Here is a 26,854-nt window from a genome sequence, read left to right on the forward strand (position 1 = left end):
ATTTCTACACATAAAATATCACCCACCCCCACACTTATCTCATCCCAAATGTTGCTGAACCGCCCCATGTACCCCTATGAACTGATCAGAGAGAGTCAGCATGGATGTGTAAAGAGTAAGTCATGTCTAACGAACCTAGTTGAATTTTTTGAGGAGGTAATTAACATGGTATATAAGAGAGTCTTTGGGCTAGAATTTCCAGTGCTTCACTGCCCGGTTTCACGGAAGCATTGGCCGTTTTGGCGAGAACCGGGTCGGTAAAAAATTCCCCAGCTGAGTTCCGCCGGCGGTTTCGAAGTACCGCTGGGGAGCGGAACGCCGGAGTGCACCGTCCATAAATCGCCATGGCACGGTTTTTGGCTCAGCGGTGACCCGTAAGTAAGTTGAAAAAACAAATGCCCACGAGAATCAGCGGAGCTGGGCAGTAGGTAAGTAGCTCTGCAAGAAAAAGGTAAGTAATTGTTTTTTTACTAATTATTTTTAAATTCTCTTGTAGTGATTTAAGTGAAAAGGGTCCTGATTTTTTATTTCATGTTTTTAGAAATAATACTTTTTGTGTTTTTCTCCTCCTAGGCCCAACCTGCAGCCTCGGTGTAAATTTTTAGTACATTTATTAATTACCACCCATTTTCTTTAAGAAACACCCAATTGACCCAAGATTCTACTTTTTTGCCGAGAATCGGGATGTAATGCCCATTTTTTTCATTTCTGCGGGAATTTTTTGCTGACGATAAATTTTGGAATCTTAGTGGTATTTTGGGTGGTAATCGGGCGCTGGCAGATTGTTTGGAAATTCTAGCCCTATGGATGTTATTTATATGGACTTCCAGAAGGCATTCGATAAGATTCCATGCACGAGACTGTTAGCAAAAATAAAAGCGCATGGAATTGGAGGCAATCTATTGACATGGGTCAGGAATTGGAGACAGAGAGTAGAGATAATGGGTATGTACTTCAATTGGCAAGATGTGATTAGTGAGGTCCCCCAAGGCTCTGTACTGGGGCCTCAGCTTTTCACTATATTTATAAATGACTTGGATGAAGGAATAGAGAGCTGTATATCCAAGTTTGCTGATGACACCAAGTTAGGTGACACAGTAAATAGTGCAAATAGGAGCAGAAATTTACAAATAGACATTGATAGATTAAGTAAGTGAGAAAAACCATGGCAGATGGAGTTCAATGTGGGGAAGTGTGAGGTCATCCACCTTGGTGACAGGAGTATTTTATAAATAGTGAGAAACTAGGAACTGTGGAGGAGAGAAAAGATTTCCTCTCGTGGGGGAGTCCAGACCAAGGGGGCGTAATCTTAAAATTAGTGCTAGGCAGTTCAAGAGTGATGTCAGGAAGCATATCTTCACACAAAGGGTAGTGGGAATCTGGAACTCACATCTTACAAAAAGCTGTTGAGGCTGGGTCAATTGAAAATTTCAAAACTGAGATTGATAGATTTTGTTAGGCAAGGGTACATAAGAACATAAGAATTAGGAACATCTAGCCCCTCGAGCCTGCTCCGCCATTCAATAAGATCATGGCTGATCTGGCCGTGGACTCAGCTCCACTTACCCGCCCGCTCCCCGTAACCCTTAATTCCTTTATTGGTTAAAAATCTATCTATCTGTGACTTGAATACATTCAATGAGCTGGCCTCAACTGCTTCCTTGGGCAGAGAATTCCACAGATTCCCAACCCTCTGGGAGAAGAAATTCCTTTTCAACTCGGTTTTAAATTGGCACCCCCATATTTTGAGGCTGTGCCCCCTAGTTCTAGTCTCCCCGACCAGTGGAAACAACCTCTCCGCCTCTATCTTGTCTATCCCTTTCATTATTTTAAATGTTTCTATAAGATCACCCTCATCCTTCTGAACTCCAACGAATAACGACCCAGTCTACTCAATCTATCATCATAAGGTAACCCCCTCATCTCTGGAATCAGCCAAGTGAATCGTCTCTGTACCCCCTCTAAAGCCAGTATATCCTTCCTTAAGTTAGGTGACCAAAACTGCACGCAGTACTCCAGGTGCGGCCTTACCAATACCCTATACAGTTGCAGCAGGACCTCCCTGCTTTTGTACTCCATCTCTCTCGCAATGAAGGCCAACATTCCATTCGCCTTTCTGATTACCTGCTGCACCTGCAAACTAACTTTTTGGGATTCATGCACAAGGACATCTGGTCCGGGACCTCATCCATTGTTCCCAGGAGGCTGGTCTGTCGGTCGCCTTCCTATCCCTCGACCAAGAGAAGGCGTTCGACAGGGTGGATCATGACTATCTGCTCGGAACTCTGCGCGCTTTCGGGTTCGGGACGCATTTCGTCGCCCGGATCCGACTTTTGTACGCCGCCGCGGAGTGTCTGATTAAGGTTAACGGGTCCTTGACGGCGCCCCTTCGCTTTAGGAGAGGGGTGCGCCAGGGATGCCCCATGTCCGGCCAGTTATACGCCGTTTGCGTGGAGCCTTTCCTGCGCCTCTTGCGGACGAGGTTGACGGGACTGGCTCTGCAAGGGCCGGGCGTGGAGGTCGTCCTCTCGGCTTACGCCGATGACGTGCTCCTCGCGGTAGAGGATCCCGCTGACCTGCGGAGGATGCGTGAGTGCCAGGAGATTTACTCGGCCGCGTCCTCCGCCAGGATCAACTGGGAGAAATGTTCCGGACTCCTGGTGGGTCAGTGGCGGGTGGACTCCCTGCCGGAGGAGCTCAGGCCTTTTGCCTGGAGCACGACCCATCTCCTCTATCTGGGAGTCTACCTTAGCCCCGACGAGGGAGCCTGGCCGGCGAACTGGCAGGAGCTGGAGGCCAAGGTCGCCGCTCGCCTAGGGCGCTGGACAGGACTGCTCCGAGTGCTGTCCTACAGGGGTCGAGCGCTAGTCATAAACCAGCTGGTGGCCGCAATGCTGTGGTACCGGCTGGTCACTTTGACCCCTCCCCCTGCGTTTGTCGCCAAGATACAGAAGAAGCTGGTGGACTTCTTCTGGAACAACAGGAAGCACTGGGTCTCTGCCGCGGTCTTGAGTCTCCCGCTTGAGGAGGGCGGTCAGTCGTTGGTGTGCGTCAGCGCCCAGCTCGCGACTTTCCGTCTTCAGACCCTGCAGAGATACCTTTACGTCGAGCCCCCTCCTAGGTGGTGCGCTCTGGCGAGGTATTTCTTCCGCCAGCAGCTCGACCTCAATTATGACACGCAGCTCCTGTTTGTGAACTTGGGGGGTGCCAGGACCGCCCTCCGGGAGCTGCCTGTCTTTTACAGGGAACTCATCAGGGTCTGGAACAAAGTCTCCACCAAGCGCAGCTCTCCGCCGGCTGGAGTGGCGGCCGTCCTGCAGGAACCGCTGCTCGGGAATCCGTACCTCCACGGCCGAGGTTTTATGTGGTGGTCGGAAGAGAGGGCTGTGGCTGGTGAGGTGACCAGGGTCAGGGACCTGCTCGATGGTGGAGGAGCGGGCTGGATGGCGCCAGACACGCTGGCGCGGCGCCTAAATTCTGCCAACGTCCGCCACGCGGCCGATGCCATCGAGTCGCTAAAAACAGCTCTGGGCCCTGACTCCGTTAGGTGCATCGAGGAGGCTCAAGCACGTGGGGAGATCCCGTCCGAACTGACCCCCGTCCGGACGGAATTCCTCATCGGCGCCAAACCCCGGAACCTCCCTCGGGGGCCGGCGCCTCACAACTTGAGCCGCCTCGGGGAAATCCCCTCCGTGCCTTTCAGTTCCGCGCGGAGGGGTTTCCTGTACGGGCTGCTCCTGCACACCCTCAACTTTGCCATCCTCGCCGGCCGTCCGGACACGCCATGGCGTACCATCTTGCCGTCCGGAGGAGGCGGGGGTCCCCGATGGAGGGCACTCTACGCAGGGGTCCTCCCACTATTCATCGGGGACTTGGCCTGGAGGGTGGTGCACGGAGCAGTGCCGTGCAATAAATTTTTAAGCCGGTTCACGGACTCCCAGGCCGCCTGCAATTTCTGCGGTCTGGAGGAGTCCGTGTTCCATGTTTTTATTGAGTGCACAAGGTTGCAGCCCCTGTTCCATTATTTGAAGGGGCTGCTCCTGAAATTCTGGCTGCACTTCAGTCCCACACTTCTGATCTTTGGGCACCCTGTGCGGAGGGGAGCGGGTAGGTCCGAAGGCCTCCTCGTAGGACTGCTCCTGGGCACGGCCACGGGTGCCATCAGCCGGTCCAGGCAGCGGGCGGTCGAGGGGGTCGTTCAACCTGACTGCCTGCCTCTCTTCCGCTCTTACATCCGGTCCAGGGTGTCCTTGGAGATGGAGCACGCGGTGTCCACCGGTACGCTCGCGGCCTTCCGCGAGAGGTGGGCACCGGAGGGACTGGAGTGCATCATCACGCCCGGCAACCAAATTTTAATTTGATTTTACGTTTTTTAAGTTTAATTTGTCTTAATTGCCGGTGCTTTTAGTGTCCCCCTTCCCTTTTATAGGGGGCACTGGGGAAAATTGTGATTTTAGTGCCCAAAAAAAAAAAAAGAAAACACAAAAAAAAAAGGGGGGGGGAAAAAAAGGGCCTTGTAAATGTCTGGAGTGTCACCCAGGTCGGGTGGCACCGTTTAATGTTTTATGTTTTGCAGGTGAACTCCAAAAAGAGTTTCATGCACAAGGACCCCCAGGTCCCTCTGCACCTCAGCATGTTGTAATTTCTCCCCATTCAAATAATATTCCTTTTTACTGTTTTTTTTCCCCAAGGTGGATGACCTCACACTTTCCGACTTTGTATTCCATCTGCCAAACCTTAGCCCATTTGCTTAACCTATCTAAATCTCTTTGCAGCCTCTCTGTGTCCTCTATACATCCCACTTTCCCACTAATCTTTGTGTCATCTGCAAATTTTGTTACACTACACTCTGTCCCCTCTTCCAGGTCATCTATGTATATTGTAAACAGTTGTGGTCCCAGCACCGATCCCTGTGGCACACCACTAACCACCGATTTCCAACCCGAAAAGGACCCATTTATCCCGACTCTCTGCTTTCTGTTCGCCAGCCAATTCTCTATCCATGCTAATACATTTCCTTTGACTCCACGTACCTTGATCTTCTGCAATAACCTTTTGTGTGGCACCTTATCGAATGCCTTTTGGAAATCTAAATACACCACATCCATCGGTACACCTCTATCCACCATGCTCGTTATATCCTCAAAGAATTCCAGTAAATTAACTAAACATGATTTCCCCTTCATGAATCCATGCTGCGTCTGCTTGATTGCACTATTCCTATCTAGATGTCCCGCTATTTCTTCCTTAATGATAGTTTCAAGCATTTTCACCACTACAGATGTTAAACTAACCGGCCTATAGTTACCTGCCTTTTGTCTGCCCCCTTTTTTAAACAGAGGCGTTACATTAGCTGCTTTCCAATCTGCTGGTACCTCCCCAGAGTCCAGAGAATTTTGGTAGATTATAACGAATGCATCTGCTATAACTTCCGCCATCTCTTTTAATAACCTGGGATGCATTTTATCAGGACCAGGGGACTTGTCTACCTTGAGTCCCATTAGCCTGTCCAGCACTCCCCCCCTAGTGATAGTGATTGTCTCAAGGTCCTCCCTTCCCACATTCCTGTGACCAGCAAATTTTGGCATGGTTTTTGTGTCTTCCACTGTGAAGACCAAAGCAAAATAATTGTTTAAAGTCTCAGCCATTTCCACATTTCCCATTATTAAATCCCCCTTCTCATCTTCTAAGGGACCAACATTTACTTTAGTCACTCTTTTCCGTTTTATATATCTGTAAAAGCTTTTACTATCTGTTTTTATGTTTTGCGCAAGTTTACCTTCGTAATCTATCTTTCCTTTCTTTATTCTTTTTTAGTCATTCTTTGCTGTTGTTTAAAATTTTCCCAATCTTCTAGTTTCCCACTAACCTTGGCCACCTTATACGCATTGGTCTTTGATTTGATACTCTCCTTTATTTCCTTGGTTATCAACGACTGGTTATCCCTTCTCTTACCACCCTTCTTTTTCACTGGAATATATTTTTGTTGCGCACTATGAAAGAGCTCCTTAAACATCCTCCACTGTTCCTCAATTGTGCCACCATTTAGTCTGTGTTTCCAGTCTACTTTAGCCAACTCTGCCCTCATCCCACTGTAGTCCCCTTTGTTTAAGCATAGTACGCTCGTTTGAGACACAACTTCCTCACCCTCAATCTGTATTACAAATTCAACCATACTGTGATCACTCATTCCGAGAGGATCTTTTACTAGGAGATCGTTTATTTTTCCTGTCTCATTACACTAAGATAGCTTGCTCCCTTGTAGGTTCTGTAACATACTATTCTAAAAAACAATCCCGTATGCATTCTATGAATTCCTCCTCCAGGCTACCCCGTGCGATTTGAGTTGACCAATCGATATGTAGGTTAAAATCCCCCATGACTGGTTACAGAACAAAGGCAGGTAAATGGAGTTAAGCTACAGATCAGCCATGATCTAATTGAATGGTGGAACAGGCTCGAGGATACAGAGCTTCGCCAAAACTGTTCATGCCAGCCTCCCAAGTTCCATCCTACATGAACTACGATTTGTCCACTAGAACCCCCCCAGCCACAATAAATCACAGTCCCCAATTCTGTCCTTGTTGACCTCTATTGGATCCCTGTCCCCAATGTGTGTCAATTTTGTGGCACAAGGCAGGAAAGCTCCAGCCTCCATTGGCCTATGACTGAGTACACTGGAGCATCTTTCCGAAAGCACAGCAGTAAGCATCGTAACAGGCATTGGGGTTGGACAGGGAGATAAACAGCAATTTATGCTTTTCAATACATTTGCATTTAGCAATTCTAATCGTGGATTTACAGAAGTTATAAGCAGAGCTAAAATTAGCTCGTGGGACTTTAGACTAACACGAACACCAGGTGCAATAGGTAAGATTATCATGAGAGACAACACAACAAGAGACATGATGAAAACAAAGATGTAGTATCACATCTGACAGAAGAAAAGTAAGGAATAACATTTCCGTGCCAACAAGAATACGATTAATCCCAGAAATAACCTTTTAACTTTAGAGAGTGGAGAGCACCAGTTCAAACAGTCATGGGACAGAGAGTGGAAAGCGCCGGTTTAAACTGTCACAGGACATAAAGGGATGGCAGTGCAAGTGGTGTGCCGCAACTGCAGCATGCGGGAGTTTGTGGAGAGCATTGTGAGCCCGGACAACCACGTTTTCAGTAAATGCCTGCATCTTGAGCAACTTCAGCTCAGAGTTGTTGAGGTGGAGTCTGAGGTGCAGATATTGCGGGGCATCAGGGAAGGGAAGAGGTACGCGGACACTTTGATCCAGGAGGCAGTCACACCTCTTAGGTTAGGTAGTGGTACAGATCTGGTTAGTGGTCAGGGACAAGAAGATGTGACTGCAACTCAGGCAGGTGCAGTGCTGGAGGAGCCTTGGCATTTGTCCTTATCCAACAGGTATGAGGTTCCTGCTGCCTGCGTGGATGAGGGAAAAACCTGTAGGATGGATGAGCAAGCTGACCCTGGCACCATGGTGCAGGATGCAATTCAAGTGGGGAGAGTGAAAGGGAATATAGTGGTAGAGAAGAGTGTAAGCAGAGGGATCGATACTGTTCTCTGCAGCCGCGACTGGTAGTTCCGAAGGTTGTGTTGCCTGCCCGGTGCCAGGGTTAATGACATCTCCTCGCGGCTGGAAAAGAACTTGGAGTGGGATGGGGAGGATCCAGTTGTCGTGTCCCTCGGCAGTCCCTCGGAATCGAGGAAGACTTGCTTCCACTCCTGAAGTGAGTTCTTTGGTGGCTGAACAGTCCAATACGAGAGCCACAGACTCTGTCACAGGTAGGACAGATCGTCGTTGAGGGAAGGGGTGGATGGGACTGGTTTACTGCACACTCTTTTCGCTGTCTGCGCTTGGTTTCTGCATGCTCTCGGCGTTGAGACTTGAGGTGCTCAGCGCCCTCCCGGATGCACTTTCTCCACTTAGGGCGGTCTTGGGCCAGGGACTCCCAGGTGTCTGGGGATGTCGCACTATATCAGGGAGGCTTTGAGGGTGTCCTTTCTAGCGTTTCCGCTGCCCACCTTTGGCTCGTTTGCCATGAAGGAGCTCCGAGTAGAGCACTTACTTTGGGAGTCTCATGTCTGGCATGCGGACCATGTGGCCTGCCCAGCGGTGCTGTGGTCAGTGCTTCAATGCTGAGGATGTTAGCCTGAATGAGGACGCTGATGTTGGTGCGCCTGTCCTCCCAGGGGATTTGTAGGATCTTGCGGAGACATCGTTGGTGATATTTCTCCAGCAACTTGAGGTGTCTACTGTACGTGGTAAAATGTCTCTGAGCCAAACAAGAGGGCAGGTATTACTACAGCCCTGTAGACCACGAGCTTGGTGGCAGTTTTGAGGGCCTGGTCTTCAAACACTCTTTTCCTCAGATGGCCGAAGGCTGCACTGACTCACTGGAGGCGGTGTTGGATCTCGTCGTCGATGCCTGCTCTTGTTGATAGGAGGCTCCCGAGATATGGGAAGTGGTCTCCGGTGTCCAGGGCCGTGCCGTGGATCTTGATGTTGACCAGCCCAACCAGTCCACCTCACACAACTGCGTCACCCCTTATACGGAAAAACAGCTACACTCCACCCCAACCGGAGCCATGTGATCTCCTAGGAGAGGCAAAAACCAGATTAAAAACCCAGGCCAATTTAGGGAGAAAAAATCCGGGGAAATTCCTCTCTGACCCATCCAGGCGATCGACACTAGTCCGGGAGTTCACCATGGCCGTATTCTATTCCCTGCAATACTTACCATTATATCTGCGCCATCGAACAAAAGGTCATCTATTCTAGTCTCAGTTACCATCTCTAGGTCCGTAACCCTGCAGGTTACTGCACTTTAAGAGCGCATCCAACCATCTCTTAAAAGTGGTGAGGGTTTCTGCATCCACCACTCTTCCAGGCAGCGAGTTCCAGATCCCCACAATCCTCTGAGTAAAAAAGCCCCCCCTCAAATCCCCTCTAAACCTTCCACCAACCACCTTAAAACTATGCCCCCTTGTAATAGACCCCTTCACCAATGGAAATAGACCCTTACTATCCACTATATCCAGACCCCTCAATATTTTGTACACCTTGATAAGGTCTCCTCTCAACCTCCTCTGTTCCAATGAGAACAAACCCAGCCTATCCAATCTGTCCTCATAATTAAAATTCTCCATTCCAGGCAGCATCCTAGTAAATCTCCTCTGCACCCTCATGTCCTTCCTATAAAACGGCGAACACAACTGCACGCAGTACTCCAGCTGTGCCCTAACTGAAGTATAATACAATTTAAGCATAACCTCCCTGCTCTTATATTCTATGCCTCGGCCAATAAAGGCAAGCATTCCGTATGCCTTCTTAACCACCATATCCACCTGGCCTGCTACTTTCAGGGATCTGTGGACAAGCACTCCAAAGTCCCTTTGTTCATCTACACTATTAAGTGGCCTACCACTTAATGTGTATACCCTTTCCTTATTAGCCCTCCCAAAGTGCATCACCTCACACTTCTCTGAATTAAATTCCATTTGCCACTGCTCTGTCCACCTGACCAGTAGATTGATATCCTCCTGCAGCCCATGACTTTCCTCTTCATTATCAACCACACAGCCAATTTTAGTGATCGTCTGCAAACTTCTTAATCATACTCCATATATTCAAATCTAAATCGTTGATATATACCACAAAAAGCAAGGGACCCAGTACTGAGCCCTGCGGAACCCCACTGGAAACATCCTTCCAGTCACAAAAACATACATCAATCATTTCCCTTTGCTTCCTACCTCCAAGCCAATTTTGGATCCAACTTGCCACTTTGCCCTGTATCCCATGGGCTTTAACCTTCATGACCAATCTACCATGTGGGACCTTATCAAAAGCCTTGCTAAAGTCCATATATACTACATCGTATGCACTATCCTCATCGACCCTCTTGGTTACCTCCTCAAAAAATTCAATCAGGTTAGCCAAACACGATCGTCCCTTAACAAATCCGTGCTGACTGTCCCTAATTAATCCTTGCCTTTCCAAATGCAGATTTATCCTGTCTTTCAGGATTTTTTTCACCACTGAGGTTAGGCTGACAGGCCTGTAATTACTCAGCCTATCCCTTTTTCCCTTCTTAAACAAGGGTACTACATTAGCAGTCCTCCAATCCTCTGGCACCATGCCCAGATCCAAAGAGGATGGTCAAGGCCTCTGCTATTTCCTCCTTTGCTTCACTTAACAGCCTGGGATGCATTTCATCCAGGCCTGGGGACTTACCTACTTTCAAAGCTGCTAAACCCCTTGATACTTCCTCTCTCGCTATATTTATTTCATCCAGAACATCACACTCCTCCTCGATAGCAGTATCTGCATTCCCCTTTCCTTTGTGAAAACAGATGCAAAGTATTCATTCAGAACCCTACCAACATCTTCCACCTCCACACAAAGATTACCCTCATGGTCTCAAATAGGCCCTACCCTTTCTTTAGTTACCCTCTTACTCTTAATATATTTATAGAACATCTTAGGGTTTTCCTTAATTTTACTGGCCAAGAATTTCTAGTATTTTAGTATTGGAATGAGTATTAGTTAAAAAAAAAAATGGGAGAAATTAATGGTACTGAAAGCCGATAAATCCCCTGGACCTGATGGGTCCTATGGTTTTGTAAGAGGTGGCTATGACGATAGTGGATGCATTGGTTGTCATCTTTCAAAATTCCATAAATTCTAGAAAGGTTCCCACGGATTAGAAGGTAGCAAATATAACCCCGCTATTTAAGAAAGGAGAGAGTGAGAAAACCAGGAACTAGAGACGAGTTAGCCTGACATCAGTAGTAGGGAAAATGCTAGACTCTATTATTAAGGATGTGGTAACAGGGCACTTTGAAAATAATAGTAATCGGATTGGGCAGAGTCAACACAGATTTATGAAAGGGAAATCGTGTTTGACAAATCTGTTCAGAGTGTTTTGAGGTTGTAACTAGCAGAATAGATAAGGGGGAACCAGTGGATGTGGTGTATTTGAATTTTCAGAAGGCATTCGGAAAGGTGCCACACAAGAAGTTGTTAAACAAAATTAGGGCTCGTGGGATTGGGGGTAATATACTAGCATGGATTGAGGATTGATTAACAGACAGGAAACGGGGAGTAGGAATAAACAGGTCATTTTCAGGTTGGCAGACTGTAACTAGTAGGGTACCACAAGGGTCAGTGCTTGGGCCTCAGCAATTCATAATCTATATCAATGATTTGGATGAGGGGACCAAATGTTATATATCCAAGTTGACTGATGATACAAAGCTAGATGGGAGTGTAAGTTGTGAGGAGATGCAAAAAGGCTTTGAGGGGACAAGTGAATGGGCAAGAACATGGCAAATGGAATATAATGTGGAGAAATGTGAAGTTATCCACTTTGGTAGGAAAAATAGAAAAGCAGAATATTTTTTAAATGGTGAGTGATTGAGTTGGTGTTCAGAGGGACCTGTACATGAATCACTGAAAGTTAACATTCAGGCACAGCAAGCAATTAAGAAAGCAAATAGTATGTTGGCCTATATTACAAGAGGATTTGAGTATAAGAGTACAGATGTCTTACTGCAATTATATAGTGCCCTTTGAGACCACACCTGAAATATTGTGTACAGTTTTAGTCTCCTTACCTAAGGAAGGATATACTTTCCATAGAGGAAGTGCATGAAGGTACACCAGACTGACTCCTGGGATAGGGATATTGGGCTAGAACCTCCACTTTTTTTGCCTGCTTAACGCCCATTTTACCACTGAAATGACGTATAATGGCCATATATCGCCCATTTTGGCACAAAATGGAAACTGACGGGCATTTTTCAGAAACTTATCGTCGAGCGTTACTTTAACCCTGTGTTTAACGCCGAGAAAAAATATTACCGCCCACCCACTTTTTTGGGGCGCAATCAGCAGAATGGGCGAATTGAACACGCATAATATCGCCCAGCATTACTTTCCGCGGGGAATTAACACCGAGATTCAATATTAACACCCAGCCGCTGTTTTTTGTCATAAAGAACATATTTAACCATACTCGCGGCCATGGAGATAGCCCATCGTCAATTTCACCACCTCGCACGCATTCCGCCCACAATATCGCTCGCTCAAAACACCGGCCACAAAAAGTGCAACTAACCAGAACGAATCACAGCGTTATGGACGCCATGTTCTAGATCACAAGTCGCGTCCTTTAAAAGGCTGCTGTGCTTCAACCTCGGCGGAGTTCGGATGTACTCTGCAGATCGTTGGAGTTGATGTGAACATCTCTATAAACATCTTGACCACACTGTGACCGATTGGAATTGAAGAGGTGCTTTCATTGGGACATTCCTTGTTTGTGAGCAATCGGTGGAAAACAGAAAGCTACTGCAATGGGGCCTGTCCTTTCTCACCCTCTCTTGGTGACCAAATACATGCAGCAGACTCGACATTGCCGAAGGAACGCTTCACTGCATTATGTGCCCAATGTACGAAGTGACAGATGGATGAGGAGGACCAGACGTTACACCCCCCCGCAAGTACAAGGAGAAGCATTCTTACCTTGACTTGCCCAACACCATGTGCCTTTGTAGACTGCGCTTCCACAAAGAGGTTATCACTGAAGTATGCCAGCTGATAAGGGCAGATCTGCAGCCTACAAGGACCATCAGAACTGCACCATCCATCGAGGGCAAAAATCACCACGGCACTGTCGTTCTACGCCTCGGGTTCTTTTCAGGCCACAGCTGCCGACATTTGCGGACTTTCTCAGCATGCCACACATCGCTGCATTAAACACGTCACTGAAAACCTGTATGCACGCAGGAGGGACTTGATCAGCATCCCTATGACCAGGGAGGCACAGAGTGAGAGGGCTCTAGGATTCTCCAGAAATGCAAACTTCCCCAAGGTGCAGGGAGCAATAGACTGTACGCACATCACGATGCGGGCACCTTTTCAGGATGCTGAGGTTTTCAGGAACCGCAAGGGATTCCACTCCCTAAATGTCCAGCTGGTTGTCGACCACCAGCAAATTATACTGGCAGTGGATGCTCAATTTCCGGGCAGCATCCATGATGCGCACATCCTGCGTGAGAGCACTCGATCTGTTTAATAATCAGCCACAAGGTCAATGCTGGATGCTTGGGGACAAAGGATATGGCCTCGCAACCTGGCTGATGACCCCCCTGCATAACACTCACACCGAGGCCGGGAGGCGATGTAACGAGAGCCCAGAGCAACTTGCAATATCGTGGAGAAAACCATTGGAGTGCTGAAGCAGCGATTTAGATGCCTGGACCACTCAGGAGGCGAGCTCCAATACCACCCTGAGCAGGTAGCTCAAATTGTGGTGGTCTGCTCCATGCTACACAACTTGGCTATCAGGAGGGGACAAGAATTGCCTAATGAGTCTGACAGTTCACTTCACCAGAGAGAGGATGAGGAGGCGGACGTTGACATCGGGCCAGACAATCAGGCTGACACTGAAGCCATGCCCCCATCCCCTGTAGACCGCATGAAAGGGCCCATGGTGGCTTATGTCAGGAGCTCATCAATGATCACTTTGCCTGAAAGAACATTGGTGTTATTTACAAGGCTGACACACTGCTGGGTGTGCAGGTCATACATCAATGGTGGGCATCGCCTTAGTGACAGTTAAAATTTAAGTTGATTGAAGTTAAGTGTGATTATACCCTTTGATAAGGAATCACCAGCGTGTAATGGTGCAGCTATCTGAGCCAATGTGCTGCAAGGTTTTGTTAAATAAAAAACATTTAAACCGAACATTAGTCTGAAATCATCAGTATTTCTGTACAAACCAACCTTTCTCCACACCGCCCCCACTTCTCCTCCCCACCTCTACCCCTTACCCTCCTGACTCCAAGCCGCCTGCCCGAGAAGGTCCTCAGGCGATGCTTCATTGGAGGGGGGGGGGGGCGGGGGGGGCGGGGGTGCTGACAGCTGAAGCGCTGCTTGGACGGATATGGGAGAGAATGGTCCCAAGGTGGGAGCGTGCTCCTAGCCATAAGCAAGATGTTGCTGCTGGCTCTTGTGTGGTTGGCAATGGAGATGCGTCACCTTGGGATGCAGTGCGGCGCTCCGGGACCACTGGGAGCCCTCTGCCGCCAGTGTTCCTGGCTACCAACTCCAGGGCCTCCTCCATCCCTTCCATGTTATATCTTATTTGTTGGACAAAAACTCGGTGGCAACTATGTTCTTGATGCTTTGTAGGCTTTTTGCGGCTGGTGAATCTCCGTTGTTTCTCCCACAACAGCCAAACAAACACACACCACAGCCACACACACTTTCAGTCCCTCTGAGCTCCCTCTCTCTCTGTCTCCTCTTCTGCGCATGTCATGATGACCCTGGACCTCCAGAATCGCAGGAATCGAGCGTTGCCATGTCGTTGTTAAGGAAGGCCACACTTTACGGCAGAAGGACAGAAAAATTTAACGCTACCACCCATTTGATATCACTCACGGTAACATCAATTTTCAAAAATGTAAACTAGGTGTTTTGAGAATGGGCGAGAAGCCGGCGATCTGAAAACCCTTTATTAACGCCCATTTTTGGGCGATAAGCTCAAAAGTGAAGGTTCTAGCACATTGTCCTAGGAGGAGAGATTGAGTAGACTATGCCTATATTCTCTAGAGTTTAGTAGAATGAGAAGTGATCTCATTGAAACATACAAAATTCTTACAGGGCTTGACAGGGTAGATGCAGGGAGGATGTTTTCCCTGGCTGGGGAGTCTGTAACCAGGGGTCACAGTCTCAGAATAAGGGGTCGGCCATTTAGGACTGAGATGAGGAGAAATTTCTTCACCCAGAAGGTGGTGAATGTTTGGAATTCTCTACCCCAGAGGATTGTGGATGCTCAGTCGTTGAGTATATTCAAGATAGAGATCGATAGATTTTTGGATATTAAGGGTATCAAGGGATATGGGGATAGTACAGGATGGAGTTGAAGTAGAAGATCAGCCATGATCTTATTGAATGGCAGAGCAGGCTCGAGGGGCCGAATGGCCTACTCCTGCTCCTAATTCTTATGTTCTTATAACCTGGAAACAGACACTATTGAGGATTCCAACTGAAACTGAAAGTCCTTTTGGCCAAATTTCACTTTCTTGAGGCACTCAGAGTCCAGGAGACTGATAATTGAGAGTCCAGCAAAACAGGTCTGGGTCAGGAGCAGAAATCTCAAAGTATTGAAGCTTTTCTCTTGCTGTCAGTACAGAACCATAAAAGTTTTCAGCTCATCATGACTCTGCCAGCTCTTTACGAGATAAATCGAGTAATGGGTACGGTAGCATAGTGGTTATGCAATTGAACGAGTAATCCAAAGGCCTGGACTAATGCGTTCATGAGTTCAAAACCCACCGTGGCAGTTGGGGAATTTAAATTCAGTCAATTAAATAAATCTGGAATCATTAAACTACCAGATTGTTACAAAAACCCAACTGGTTCACTTTCGGGAAGGAAACCTGCTGTCCTTACCCCGTCTGGCCACAGCAATGTGGTTGACTCTCAACTGCCTAGCAAGCTTCTCAGTTGTATCATAATGCTACAAAAATGCATATTAAGAATAAAACCAGACGGACCACCTCGGCGTCAGATTCAGACATGACAAAGGCACATTGGAAAGTCCTCTTCACATATGGGGACTTGTGCCAAAATTGAGTGATCTGTCTCACAGACCACTCAAGCAAAATCTTGTGCTCCAGAACTCTTGGCACCTCTAGCCAAGATTTTCCAGTACAGCTACAACACTGGCATCTACCCAACAAGTGGAAAATTGCCCAGGTATGCCCTGTTCACAAAAAGCAGGACAAATCCAATCCGGCCAGTTATCACCCCACCAGCCTACTCAATCATCAGCAAAGTGATGAAAGGTGTTGTGGACAGCACTATCAAGTGGCACTTATTCACCAATAAACATGGAAACATAGAAAATAGGTGCAGGAGTATGCCATTCGGCCCTTCAAGCCTGCACCGCCATTCAATGAGTTCATGGCTGAACATGCAACTTCAGTACCCCATTCCTGCTTTCTAGCCATACCCATTGATCCCCCTAGTAGTAAGGACTACATCTAACTCCTTTTTGAATATATTTAGTGAATTGGCCTCAACAACTTTCTGTGGTAGAGAATTCCACAGGTTCACCACTCTCTGGGTGAAGAAGTTTCTCCTCATCTCGGTCCTAAATGGCTTACCCCTTATCCTTAGACTGTGACCCCTGGTTCTGGACTTCCCCAACATTGAGAACATTCTTCCTGCATCTAACCTGTCTAAACCCGTCAGAATTTTAAACGTTTCTATGAGATACCCTCTCACTCTTCTGAACTCCAGTGAATACAAGCCCAGTTGATCCAGTCTTTCTTGATATGTCAGTCCCACCATCCCGGGAATCAGTCTGGTGAACCTTCGCTGCACTCCCTCAATACAAGAATGTCCTTCCTCAAGTTAGGAGACCAAAACTGTACACAATACTCCAGGTGTGGCCTCATCAAGGCCCTATACAACTGTAGTAACACCTCCCTGCCCCTGTACTCAAATCCCCTCGCTATGAAGGCCAACATGCCATTTGCTTTCTTAACCGCCTGCTGTACCTGCATGCCAACCTTCAATGACTGATGTACCATGACACCCAGGTCTCGTTGCACCTCCCCTTTTCCTAATCTGTCACCATTCAGATAATAGTCTGTCTCTCTGTTTTTACAACCAAAGTGGATAACCTCACATTTATCCACATTATACTTCATCTGTCATGCATTTGCCCACTCACCTAACCTATCCAAGTCACTCTGCAGCTTCATAGCATCCTCCTCGCAGCTCTCACTGCCACCCAACTTAGTGTCATCCGCAAATTTGGAGATACTACATTTAACATTTGTGGCCCCAGCACAGAACCTTGCGGTACCCTACTAGTCACTGCCTGCCATTCTGAAAAGTACCCATTCACTCCTACTCTTTGCTTCCTGTCTGTCAACCAGTTCTCAATCCACGTCCGCACACTACCCCCAATCACATGTGCTTTAATTTTGCACATTAATCTCTTGTGTGGGACCTTGTCAAAGGCCTTCTGAATGTCCAAATACACCACATCAACTGGTTCTCCCTTGTCCACTCTATTGGAAACATCCTCAAAAAATTCCAGAAGATTTGTCAAGCATGATTTCCCTTTCACAAATCCATGCTGACTTGGACCTATCATGGCACCTCTTTCTAAATGCGCTGCTATGACATCCTTAATAATTGATTCCATCATTTTACCCACTACTGATGTCAGGCTGACCAGTCTATAATTCCGTTTTCTCTCTCCTTTTTTAAAAAATGGGGTTACATTGGCTACACTCCACTCCATAGGAACTGATCCAAAGTCTGTGGAATGTTGGAAAATGACTGTCAATGCATCCGCTATTTCCAAGGTCACCTCCTTAAGTACTCTGGGTTGCAGACCATCAGGCCCTGGGGATTTATCGGCCTTCAATCCCATCAATTTCCCCAACACAATTTCCCGACTAATAAGGATTTCCCACAGTTCCTCCTTCTTACTAGACCCTCTGACCCATTTTATATCCGGAAGGTTGTTTGTGTCCTCCTTGGTGAATACCGAACCAAAGTACTTTTTCAATCGGTCTGCCATTTCTTTGATCCCAGTTATGACTTCCCCTGATTCTGACTGCAGGGGACCTACGTTTGTCTTTACTAATCTTTTTCTCTTTACATATCTATAGAAGCTTTTGTAGTCCATTTTAATGTTCCCTGCAAGCTTCCTCTTGTACTCTATTTTCCCTGCCCTAATCAAACCCTTTGTCCTCCTCTGCTGAGTTCTAAATTTCTCCCAGTCCCCGGGTTCGCTGCTATTTCTGACCATCTGCTAACTGATGCCCAGCTTGGGTTCCGCCAGGATCACTCAGCTCAATACAGCCTTGGTTCATACTTGGACAAAACAGCTGAATTCCAGAGGTGAGGTAAGAGTGACTGCCCTTGACATCAAGGCAGCATTTAACCAAGTGTGGAACCAAAGAGCCCGAGTAAAATCAGGGATACCTCCTCACTGGCTAGAGTCATACCTCGCACAAAGGAAGATGATTGTGGTTGTTGGAGGCCAATCATCTCTGCCCCAGGACATCGCTGCAAGAGAACTCAGGACAGTGTCCTAGGCCCAATTATCTTCAGCTGCTTCATCAATAACCTTTTCTGCATTATAGGATCAGAAGTGGGGATGTTCACTGTTTGCACAGTGATGTTAACTCCCTCTACGACCGGCGCAACGTGGCGGCAGTGTGTACAAGTGTATCTACAAGATGCGCGGCAGGATGTTCCCCTCCAAGTCACACATGATCCTGACTTGGAAATATATCGCCATTCCTTCATCGTCACTCAAAATCATCAAAATCCTGGAACTCCCTACCTAACAGCATTTTGGGAGTACCTTCACCACATGGACTGCAACAGTTCAAGAAGGTGGCTCACCACCGTCTTTTCAAGGGCAAATAGGGATAGGCATTAAATGCTGGCCTTGCCAGCACCGCCCACATCCTGTGAATGAATTAAAAAATTAAAATCGCACTGTCCCACTCTCCTCATTGCCGTGTACTTCAAATATTCATCTAATTTTCCATTGAAAGAAGCTATAAGCTCTAGCTCAACAACTCCCTCTGACAAAGCATTGCATACTCCACCAATTATCTGCGTAAAATAATTTCTCCGAACCTCTCCTCCTTAGTGACAAATTCCTTTGCGCCATCAGCAAATTCCAAGATAGAGCTCCATATGCCCAAGTCCAAATCATCTACATATAGATATATATATTCACCAAGAACCCAGTACTAACCCCATGGGGTACACCACCTCCAACCCTTCTCCAATCTGAGCAATCTTGGTTTCTTGTCTATCAGCCAACTGTATATCCATGTTGCTACACTTCGTATTCTGCCTTATTTGTCAATAAAAGATACAAAATATTTGATTACTATCTTTGCTATACCTCATCTTGGACTCTCCCATCAAACTTCAGCAGACCTATTGTCTTTAATTACTTTTAATTCTTATGTACAAGTACTTATAAAAGCCCTTACTATTTCCTTTCTTATATTAATCCGTAAGGCTTTTTTCATGCTTCCTTTTAGCCCTTCTAATCTCCTTTTCACCTCCCCACTACATTTTCTATATTGCTCAACGATTTCTTTCATTTAATATTTACAAGACTATTATATATCTGCTTTTGTTTTATATGTGTTTTTGTGTGCAATTAACAAAATAACCAGCATAATTTTATAAACTATCATTGTTCATGCATTCATCTTTACTTGTATAGTCTCCTAATTTTCCCAAAGTAATATAGAATTAATGTTTTCATATTCATTTTGTTTCGCAACAGTATTGCTTGCATCCACCATAAAAAAAAACTAGGCACTGCTAATTTTTTATAAGTAAATGTAATGAGATTTTACTGTTATTTGAATTAAATTAAAGAATGAAAAGCAATTCGTACTTTGGCTCAATGATGTCAGAAAAGAGAAATGGAAAGCAAATCTAAACTAGCATTTAGTACTTTTCCTAAAAATTTGATCATTTTGTGATATTTGTCCTTGCAGAGAAGGACACCATGGATGTTTGGTGCAATGGGAAGAAGATGGAGACAGCAGTAAGTTTTTGAAGTTAGAGATGATTTTTCTTTGGTATTGTGAGGCAGGCATATTAACTAAAATATGCACGTGTAAATGTAGATTCTTTTCTCTCAATCTGGTTCAGTGAAATCACTGAGTCGAATACCGATTGTGCTTTAAACAAAGCAAGCTTTTATTTAAAAAGTAAATCCCGATCGGGGATCTTATCAGACAGAAGGAATGCAACTCTGATAGATCGCACCCACTTCCTACGGACAAAGTGACGTTACATTGTAAAGGGACGACGATTATACATTTTCGGCAAAAGATAACAAGATAGGGCTAGAGTGACATCCTAGTTCAGCCTATCCCTTTTGATCCCTCTTTCCCTTTGTCCACTCATAAGCCGACCTAAGTATGGTCTGATTTTAAACAAAGACCTTCTGTTAATGTTTCAGGTTAATAACATGATTTAATAAGACCTTGAGGTTTTTCTGCAAGCTGTGGGTTTTGTTTCAATATGTGTTAGTGTTGTAACATTTCACAGACTCGAGTCTGAGATGTCATGGCTATTCCTCCATGAATTCTTTGTTAGCTTATACTGTCCCTATACAATTCCCACGTTCTCAACTTCAATGTCTCTATACATTTTTAAACATTCACCTTCCCCCCTTTTATCATTCCATGATAACCCTGGTGACTATTCCAGGAGTATCGCATTCAGCCGTTCGCACTCTCTTTCCTGATCCATATTGTTGTTATTGTCGAGTAGTTCTTTACTTCGTTGGATCATAACTCGGGAGCCCTTGACCACAAGAGGGTTTGCTAACCTTGCCATCATTACTTTACAACAAAGGTTAAGGCAACCAACAATTAGATAGGATCTCCAAGATCCATCTGATAGCCAATCAAACCAGCTAGATCCTTCTGCTGGTGTGGATGACTTCTTCACCTCCCTTCTTATGTGATCAGCGAGATTGGTTATGTTTTCTGAACTATCAGGAATGTAAATGCAACATTCAGATCCTATCAGGGCACACGTTCCCCCTTTCTCAGCTAACAGGTAATCGAGGGCCATTCGGTTTTGTAATGCTACGGTCCTTATTGCTACCATTTCAGCTGTGATGCCCTCCAGAGCTTCAACGGTATTGTTAGCTATCTGCTCCAATATCGTCTCTAGGTTCTGTACTTCATCCATGAGACGTCCTATCCTGATTGGGAACATCATGACCCCAAAGAACTTGTCGGCGGGGGTGATGGCTCGCTTGTATCGGCTGGAGGCATGTGCTTCCGCCAGGGTACGTACTTGCCGCACAAATGGCACCACATATCCCAGATAACAGGACCCTGTCCATCTTCCGGGTCCCAGGACTGGGCCCACAAACCTCCACCTGTTTTATTCGGAAGGTGAGAGGATGGTGACTCGTGCACCTGTGGTGATGTTGAGACTGTTTGGGCATTTGCTGTACCCTATGATATGTCCCTTGTTACTGGTGTCATTTCGGGTTTGACATATGTCCCCGATTGGCCTCCCAATCCCCGAGGTATTGGTCAGGGCTAAGAATGGGGGTTCCTTTCCACGGTCGTAGGTTGGTTGGTACCATCCCTGGAACGTCTGACTAATTGTATTGGCCCCCCTCCTCTCGTGATAGTTTGGCTCTGAATCCATCTGACAGTCTCAGTTAGGGTTAGTGGAACGGGGCGCAAAGGAATTCCCCCTTTGGAATGTATAGGGATATGTGAACACACCCAACATCTAGAAAAGTTCCCATTTTGCGCATAAACATAAGACATGTACAAAAAGGTGTTTACATGGAGCTCTCGTCTCTGTCTCCCCTCCCATGCGCCGAAACTGTCATATATCAACACTATTATACAGACTGTGGCATACAGACACAGTTTCATCTTATGGCTCAGGATTCAGATAAATAGTCCAATTATTTTGCTGATTAAAAGAGTTCAGTTTTCCCGTCTCTCTTCTCAGGTCACCGTCTGTGTAGCTGGCTGTCTATCACTACGGGTAAAAGTTCAAACTGGTCCACGTTCCAATTAGGTTGCCAACGGCCTTGTTCAACTATGGAGAAGAGGAAGTCTGGAACAGAAACAGGAGTTAGAATAACCAGTAAAATAGGATCGTTAGAGGGTGGTGAGCTTGCAGTGGTGCAGGTGAACCCAGGCACTTTTCCCCTCAACCTTGGCTGCAGTGGGGGTAGTGAGTAACACCTGAAAAGGCCCCTCCCATTGTGGCTCTAATCCCTTCCGAATCCATACTTCCCTGGTGCCACGAGGGACAATTCGGGTAAAACTGGGAGGTCGAGGTGAGCATCTTGAACCTGGTTGTGAGCTAGTCGCAGAGCCTGAGTCAGAGAAAAAACATAGGTGGTCACCAGTCGAGCTGAGATACCATATCTAGGAACAATTTCCTTCATTAACACCTTAACAACAGTTTGAGCCTTATTGTCCAGGGTCGGGTAGGCTTCAATCCATCTGCTAAACACATCTACTATTACTAACACATATTTGCAACACTGAACTTTTTGCAACTCAGTGTAGTCCAACTGAAATGTCTCAAAGGGACCTTCGGGTAGGGGCGTTTTACCCCAATCACAGGGGACTCCCTTCCCTGGATTATGTTGCTGGCAAACCAGGCAACGACTACTGATGTTCTGGGTGAGCGCCTGGAGTCTAGGGTGCCACCAAGTAGCCAAAAGTGTATCACTCGTGGTCCTTGCTCCACAATGAGTAGCAAAATGCATATATTCAATAACCCATAGAGCCAACTCGTCAGACATGCAAGTCTGGTCCAGAGTTTAGAAACATTGTCATAAGTACATCCATAATATTTCCACAACAGTTTATCTTTTTCAGGAGCGTCCTGCTGTGCTTTTATAACATCTTGGATGGTTGGCATTGGTTTTTCCGAGGCTAACTTATCCTTCGCAGGATTTTTAGTCTGACTCATCATTTTGGGCACTACCATCTGTTGGTCACGAGAGACCTGTTTAGCCTCTTTGTTAGCACAGTGGTTCCCTATATCAACCGGGGATTTTCCGGTGGTGTGGGCGGTACATTTAACAACGGCAATGTGCTTGGGGAGCATGAGGGCTTGCAACAAATCAGATACTAGTTGCTTATGGGATATCTCATTCCCCTGTGAGGTTAGGAATCCCCTATTTTTCCATAATTGTCCGAAATCATGGGCCACCCCAAAGGCATACCTAGAGTCGGTATAGATATTGACTTTGAGGTCTTTGGCCAAGAGACAGGCTCGGATGAGGGCGAATAGTTCAGCTTGTTGAGCAGAATAGGCGGTTTCAAAAGCAGCAGATTCCAAGACCTGATTCTCCTGGTTTACTATGGCGTATCCTGAGATTCGTGTACCTTCTGGATTAATAGAAGAACTTCCGTCAACATACATAATACAGTCTGGATCTTCAATTCGTACATCAACTAAATCTTCCCTGACTGATGTGGCCTCTTGAATTAAAGATAAACAATCATGACTGGGTTCTTTCTCATCTTGGGCCGGCTCAGTAAGAAAACAGGCCGGATTAACTGCAGTACAGTGCCGAAAGGTCAGCTTAGGATTGTTTAGTAAGTAGATCTTATATCTGCTTTGCCTGGCCATGGTAAGGTGTTGAGTCTGCAGTTGGCCCAGGAGGGCAGCTACGGAGTGAGAGGTGTTAAGACAACAGTAGCACAGTCTTTCAGAATTGTACAATACAGTTGAAAGGGCCGGTCATCGAGGGGCCGGCCCAAAGCCGGAGCTTGCAGCAGGGCTGTCTTTAGTTCCTTAAATGCTTGGACGTCTGCGGTTTCTATTTCAAAGCTGCCTTACTTATTTGTATACGGGGTGAGGTGCTTAGTCATCAGGGCAACATTAGGGATCCAGGATCTGCAGTAATTGATCATCCCCAACCACTGTCGCATTTGTTTAGCCGTGCTAGGGACTGGAAACTGGCAAATTGGTTCGACTCGGCTCCAAAGCTCGGTGGATACTTGGTATTGCCTGTGATTTCAGTGGGTACTGTCGGATAGAGGGCCAGTCCACATTGCCCTGCACTGGGATCTCAATCGGATCAATGGGAGTATAACTCACTTGGGAGGGGTCCTCTGCCCAGACATGAGGATCCACATAGTCAGGTATGTCAGAGCCAGTATGATGCTGCAGAGTCGTTAAGACCTTCTCGGGGTCCCCGTGGAATTGGACTGTTCGGCCATGTTTTACAATTTGCACATCCCGGCTGGTAGGGTCAGCCTCGTCTATAGCCTGGCGTACCATAACTCCCAAATCTTTAGCGTGGTGGGGAGGTAATACTTCACGAATAATATGTGGTGCCACCATTGGGGGCTGTCCATTTCCACAAAATCTGCCTTCCCTTCCGGTCCAGTCACTCTAGCCCTTAATAGAATTTCCTTCACTTCCCCTTCGTGATCCTGATAAAAGTTCTGCAGGTCCTGATTCTTTCCACTGGGATCGTGTGCTAGGGTCACGTGATAGGGTGCCTGCGGCAGGTCCAGAGACCACCACTGAGGGGTTCTAGTGGTATAATACTGCCACTTAAGGGTTCCCTGTTTTACAATAATCCCATCATCTCCACACTCCAAATGCAACTGGAATTTGCAGAGGAGGTCTCTAGCCATCAAGTTACAGTCCAGATTGGTTGTGATAACAAATCAATGTGCCACCGATTCTTCCTGGTAACCCATTTTAACCGGTTCTGACACCGGGAATGTAGAGACTTGTCCCAGGAATCCTGACAGTCCCTGTGTTTCAGTGAAGGCGGGGAGTTTAAGCTTTGATTGTACAGAAGACATGAAGGCTCCCGTATCTATCAAGAAGGGTTGCCACTCATTCCGAATTTTTAACAATATCATCAGTTCGTCATCCCGGGAGGGTCCCTGCACAATCAAGCTGCGTAGTCAATACAAATCGGGGGACGGTTGGCCAAAGGGGTTGTTCTGGGAGAAGTTAGTGTAAGATCCCCGTCCTCTCCCCCCTTGCCCCCCTCCTCTTCCTTCTCTTCCTTTTTTGTGCTGACGGGAGGGACAATTTCTATTCCAATGTCCTTCTTGCCCACAAATAAAGCATCCATCTCGTCTTTCCCAGCCCCGACCTCTTCCCATACCAGGCTGGGGACAGTAGGGCGGTCCGTAATTAGCAGGGCCCGGGCCATTTGGGTGTTTGATATAACCGTATCCCTGTTTATCCACCCAACCCTGCTCGCAATATTGCGGTTCCATCTGGTATCCCCTTGGGTCGGGTTTTGGTCCTTCCACCCGAGGCGGCTCTTCCTTTCTAGTCACGTATTCAGTCTTGACCCGGGTTGGGGGCGCACCTCCCCCCTCCTTTCTTTTCCTGCCAATAATATTTAACTGCCCTTTCCATCTGGGCTTTACTGTTATCTGCCCAATTATTTGTCCGGATAGCGTGAGCAACCGAATAGGGCAGGCACTGAAGTAGGATAGCGCAGAATTGAGGAGAATCCTCTCCTGCCCTGAAGGCATTATCTCCTGATTGACTTCCGTTTATTTCAATAAATCTTTCCATGAATTCATCGGCAGTTTCTTCTCGTTTGGGTTTAGTTTCTACTACTGTGGCCATACTGATGGGCTTCTGAAGGGTCGTGGTGAGAGCATTAAAGATAGCGTTTAGGCGATCCTGGACATTGTTAGGGTGAGCAACCACCAATGCATCATGAGTAGCACGTCCTAGGTGAGTTAGAAATCGGGCATGCTCAGTTGGGCTCAGGGTTTGCTTTACCAGGGCCCACAGGTCCCTTGATTCTGCATTATATCCATGCATGTCGAGGTCACTCCGTGAAATCGGAGGTCAGGGTTAAGTTGGGTTTGTGGATCCCTTTCAGCTTATTTATCTTAGCCTTTTAACTCTTCAGTTTGTTTTGTTTGAGTATCTATTTCTTTATTGTATCAGGCAAGTATTATTACATAAGCTAGTTCTGTTTTTATTTTTATTCTGACTATCGCACCATTCCCCTGTTAGGTGAGTCTTTTTTCTATTAAGAAATCCAAATTGATAATGTTCAGTATGAAACGGCTTTCAATGGAAAGGGCTAACTCCTTTACAGGTTTGTAAGAAGACCTGATGTCATTACGTGACTTCACGTAACCATCTGAAAAAAAAATCTTTTCATCGGGAAAGGCAGCATTTGATTAAACTCCAATTCAAGTACTTGCCAAAGATATTTTTTTTTTATTGATTTAAAACGAGACCACACATTTTTAATAGCTATTTGTTACTGAAATTCAATTTCGTCATCAGCCTCGGTCAATGCAAAGCCAACCATTTTAACTTCGTAGTCTCGATACCTTTCTCAGAGGTCCCAGTGGAACTCTGAGTACGTTTCTCGTGCGTGCACTCTTTCTTTAAGATGTCTACGGTTTTTAATATGTCCTCCTTCTGTCAATGAAAGCCCTAATTTAATGGAGTTTTTCTGCCAACTCGATAGGAGTGATGCATTTTTTTTTCAGACTGCAATGGAACTTTTCTCATAATTTAAAATCTCAGAACATTTTTTTTTCTTTCAGCACCTATTTAGTACGTTACTTTTTTTTGTCTTTTCCATAACTAGAGGGAAGTCTGGCACGTAGGCTGTGGACAGCTTTTCGTTATCTCAATTGTTCCAGCCTCAAGGTCGTGTTATTTAATATAATATTTTTTTTGAATCCTTTTGAATCCATCTCAGTTGTTTTGCTGTGCCTTCTCTGAATGTTTTCTTTCGACAAGTAAGTGAGCATGTCAAATCCTTTTTTAACCACCGGGACCATGTATTTTTTCTTTTTTTTTTTTACTCAACAAACCTATCCTTTGTGCATTTCCTGGCTCCGTAACTTATCATCCGAATATACGTAATTCAATAAGGTTTACACTCTTAAACTTCCCACATACAGGACAACACTACGAAGGGTTAAAAAAACTTTCATTCTGTTTGAAAAAGTGGGTGGAGCTAAAACAAACCACAACACCCCGGCTTTTTTTTTCACATTAAAAATCACACAAGCATTTCTCATTTAAAACAGACGTTCACAAGAGTCTCTCTTCTTTCCTATTAATTTTTGGATCCATGACCTTTCAGGGAATTCGTAGTTTTATCTAAATTACCCATCCTGTGTCGCCGCACGTTGGATCAGGGTCCTAATTAGACCTGATTGTCTCCACGTCGCCCCGTGGTGGTTTCAGTTATCTTACCCAGAGCCTAGGCGGACCAAGTGATATACAAGATCGACGCTGTAGATGGCGTA

General features: G+C 46.2%; 1 protein-coding gene across 2 annotated transcripts in view; it reads left to right on the plus strand.

The window, feature by feature from the left end:
* The window catches only part of faima (Fas apoptotic inhibitory molecule a), a 98,812-nt gene that overhangs the window by 62,089 nt on the left and 9,869 nt on the right, over positions 1-26,854 (plus strand). For both annotated transcript variants that reach the window (XM_070874519.1, XM_070874518.1), the window contains one exon: positions 19,580-19,629. In XM_070874519.1, coding sequence (XP_070730620.1) covers positions 19,580-19,629 — 50 coding nt within the window. The remainder of the gene's footprint in view (positions 1-19,579; positions 19,630-26,854) is intronic.

Source organism: Pristiophorus japonicus, chromosome 3 (assembly GCF_044704955.1).
Source record: "Pristiophorus japonicus isolate sPriJap1 chromosome 3, sPriJap1.hap1, whole genome shotgun sequence".
In the NCBI taxonomy this organism is placed as follows: Eukaryota; Metazoa; Chordata; class Chondrichthyes; family Pristiophoridae; genus Pristiophorus; species Pristiophorus japonicus.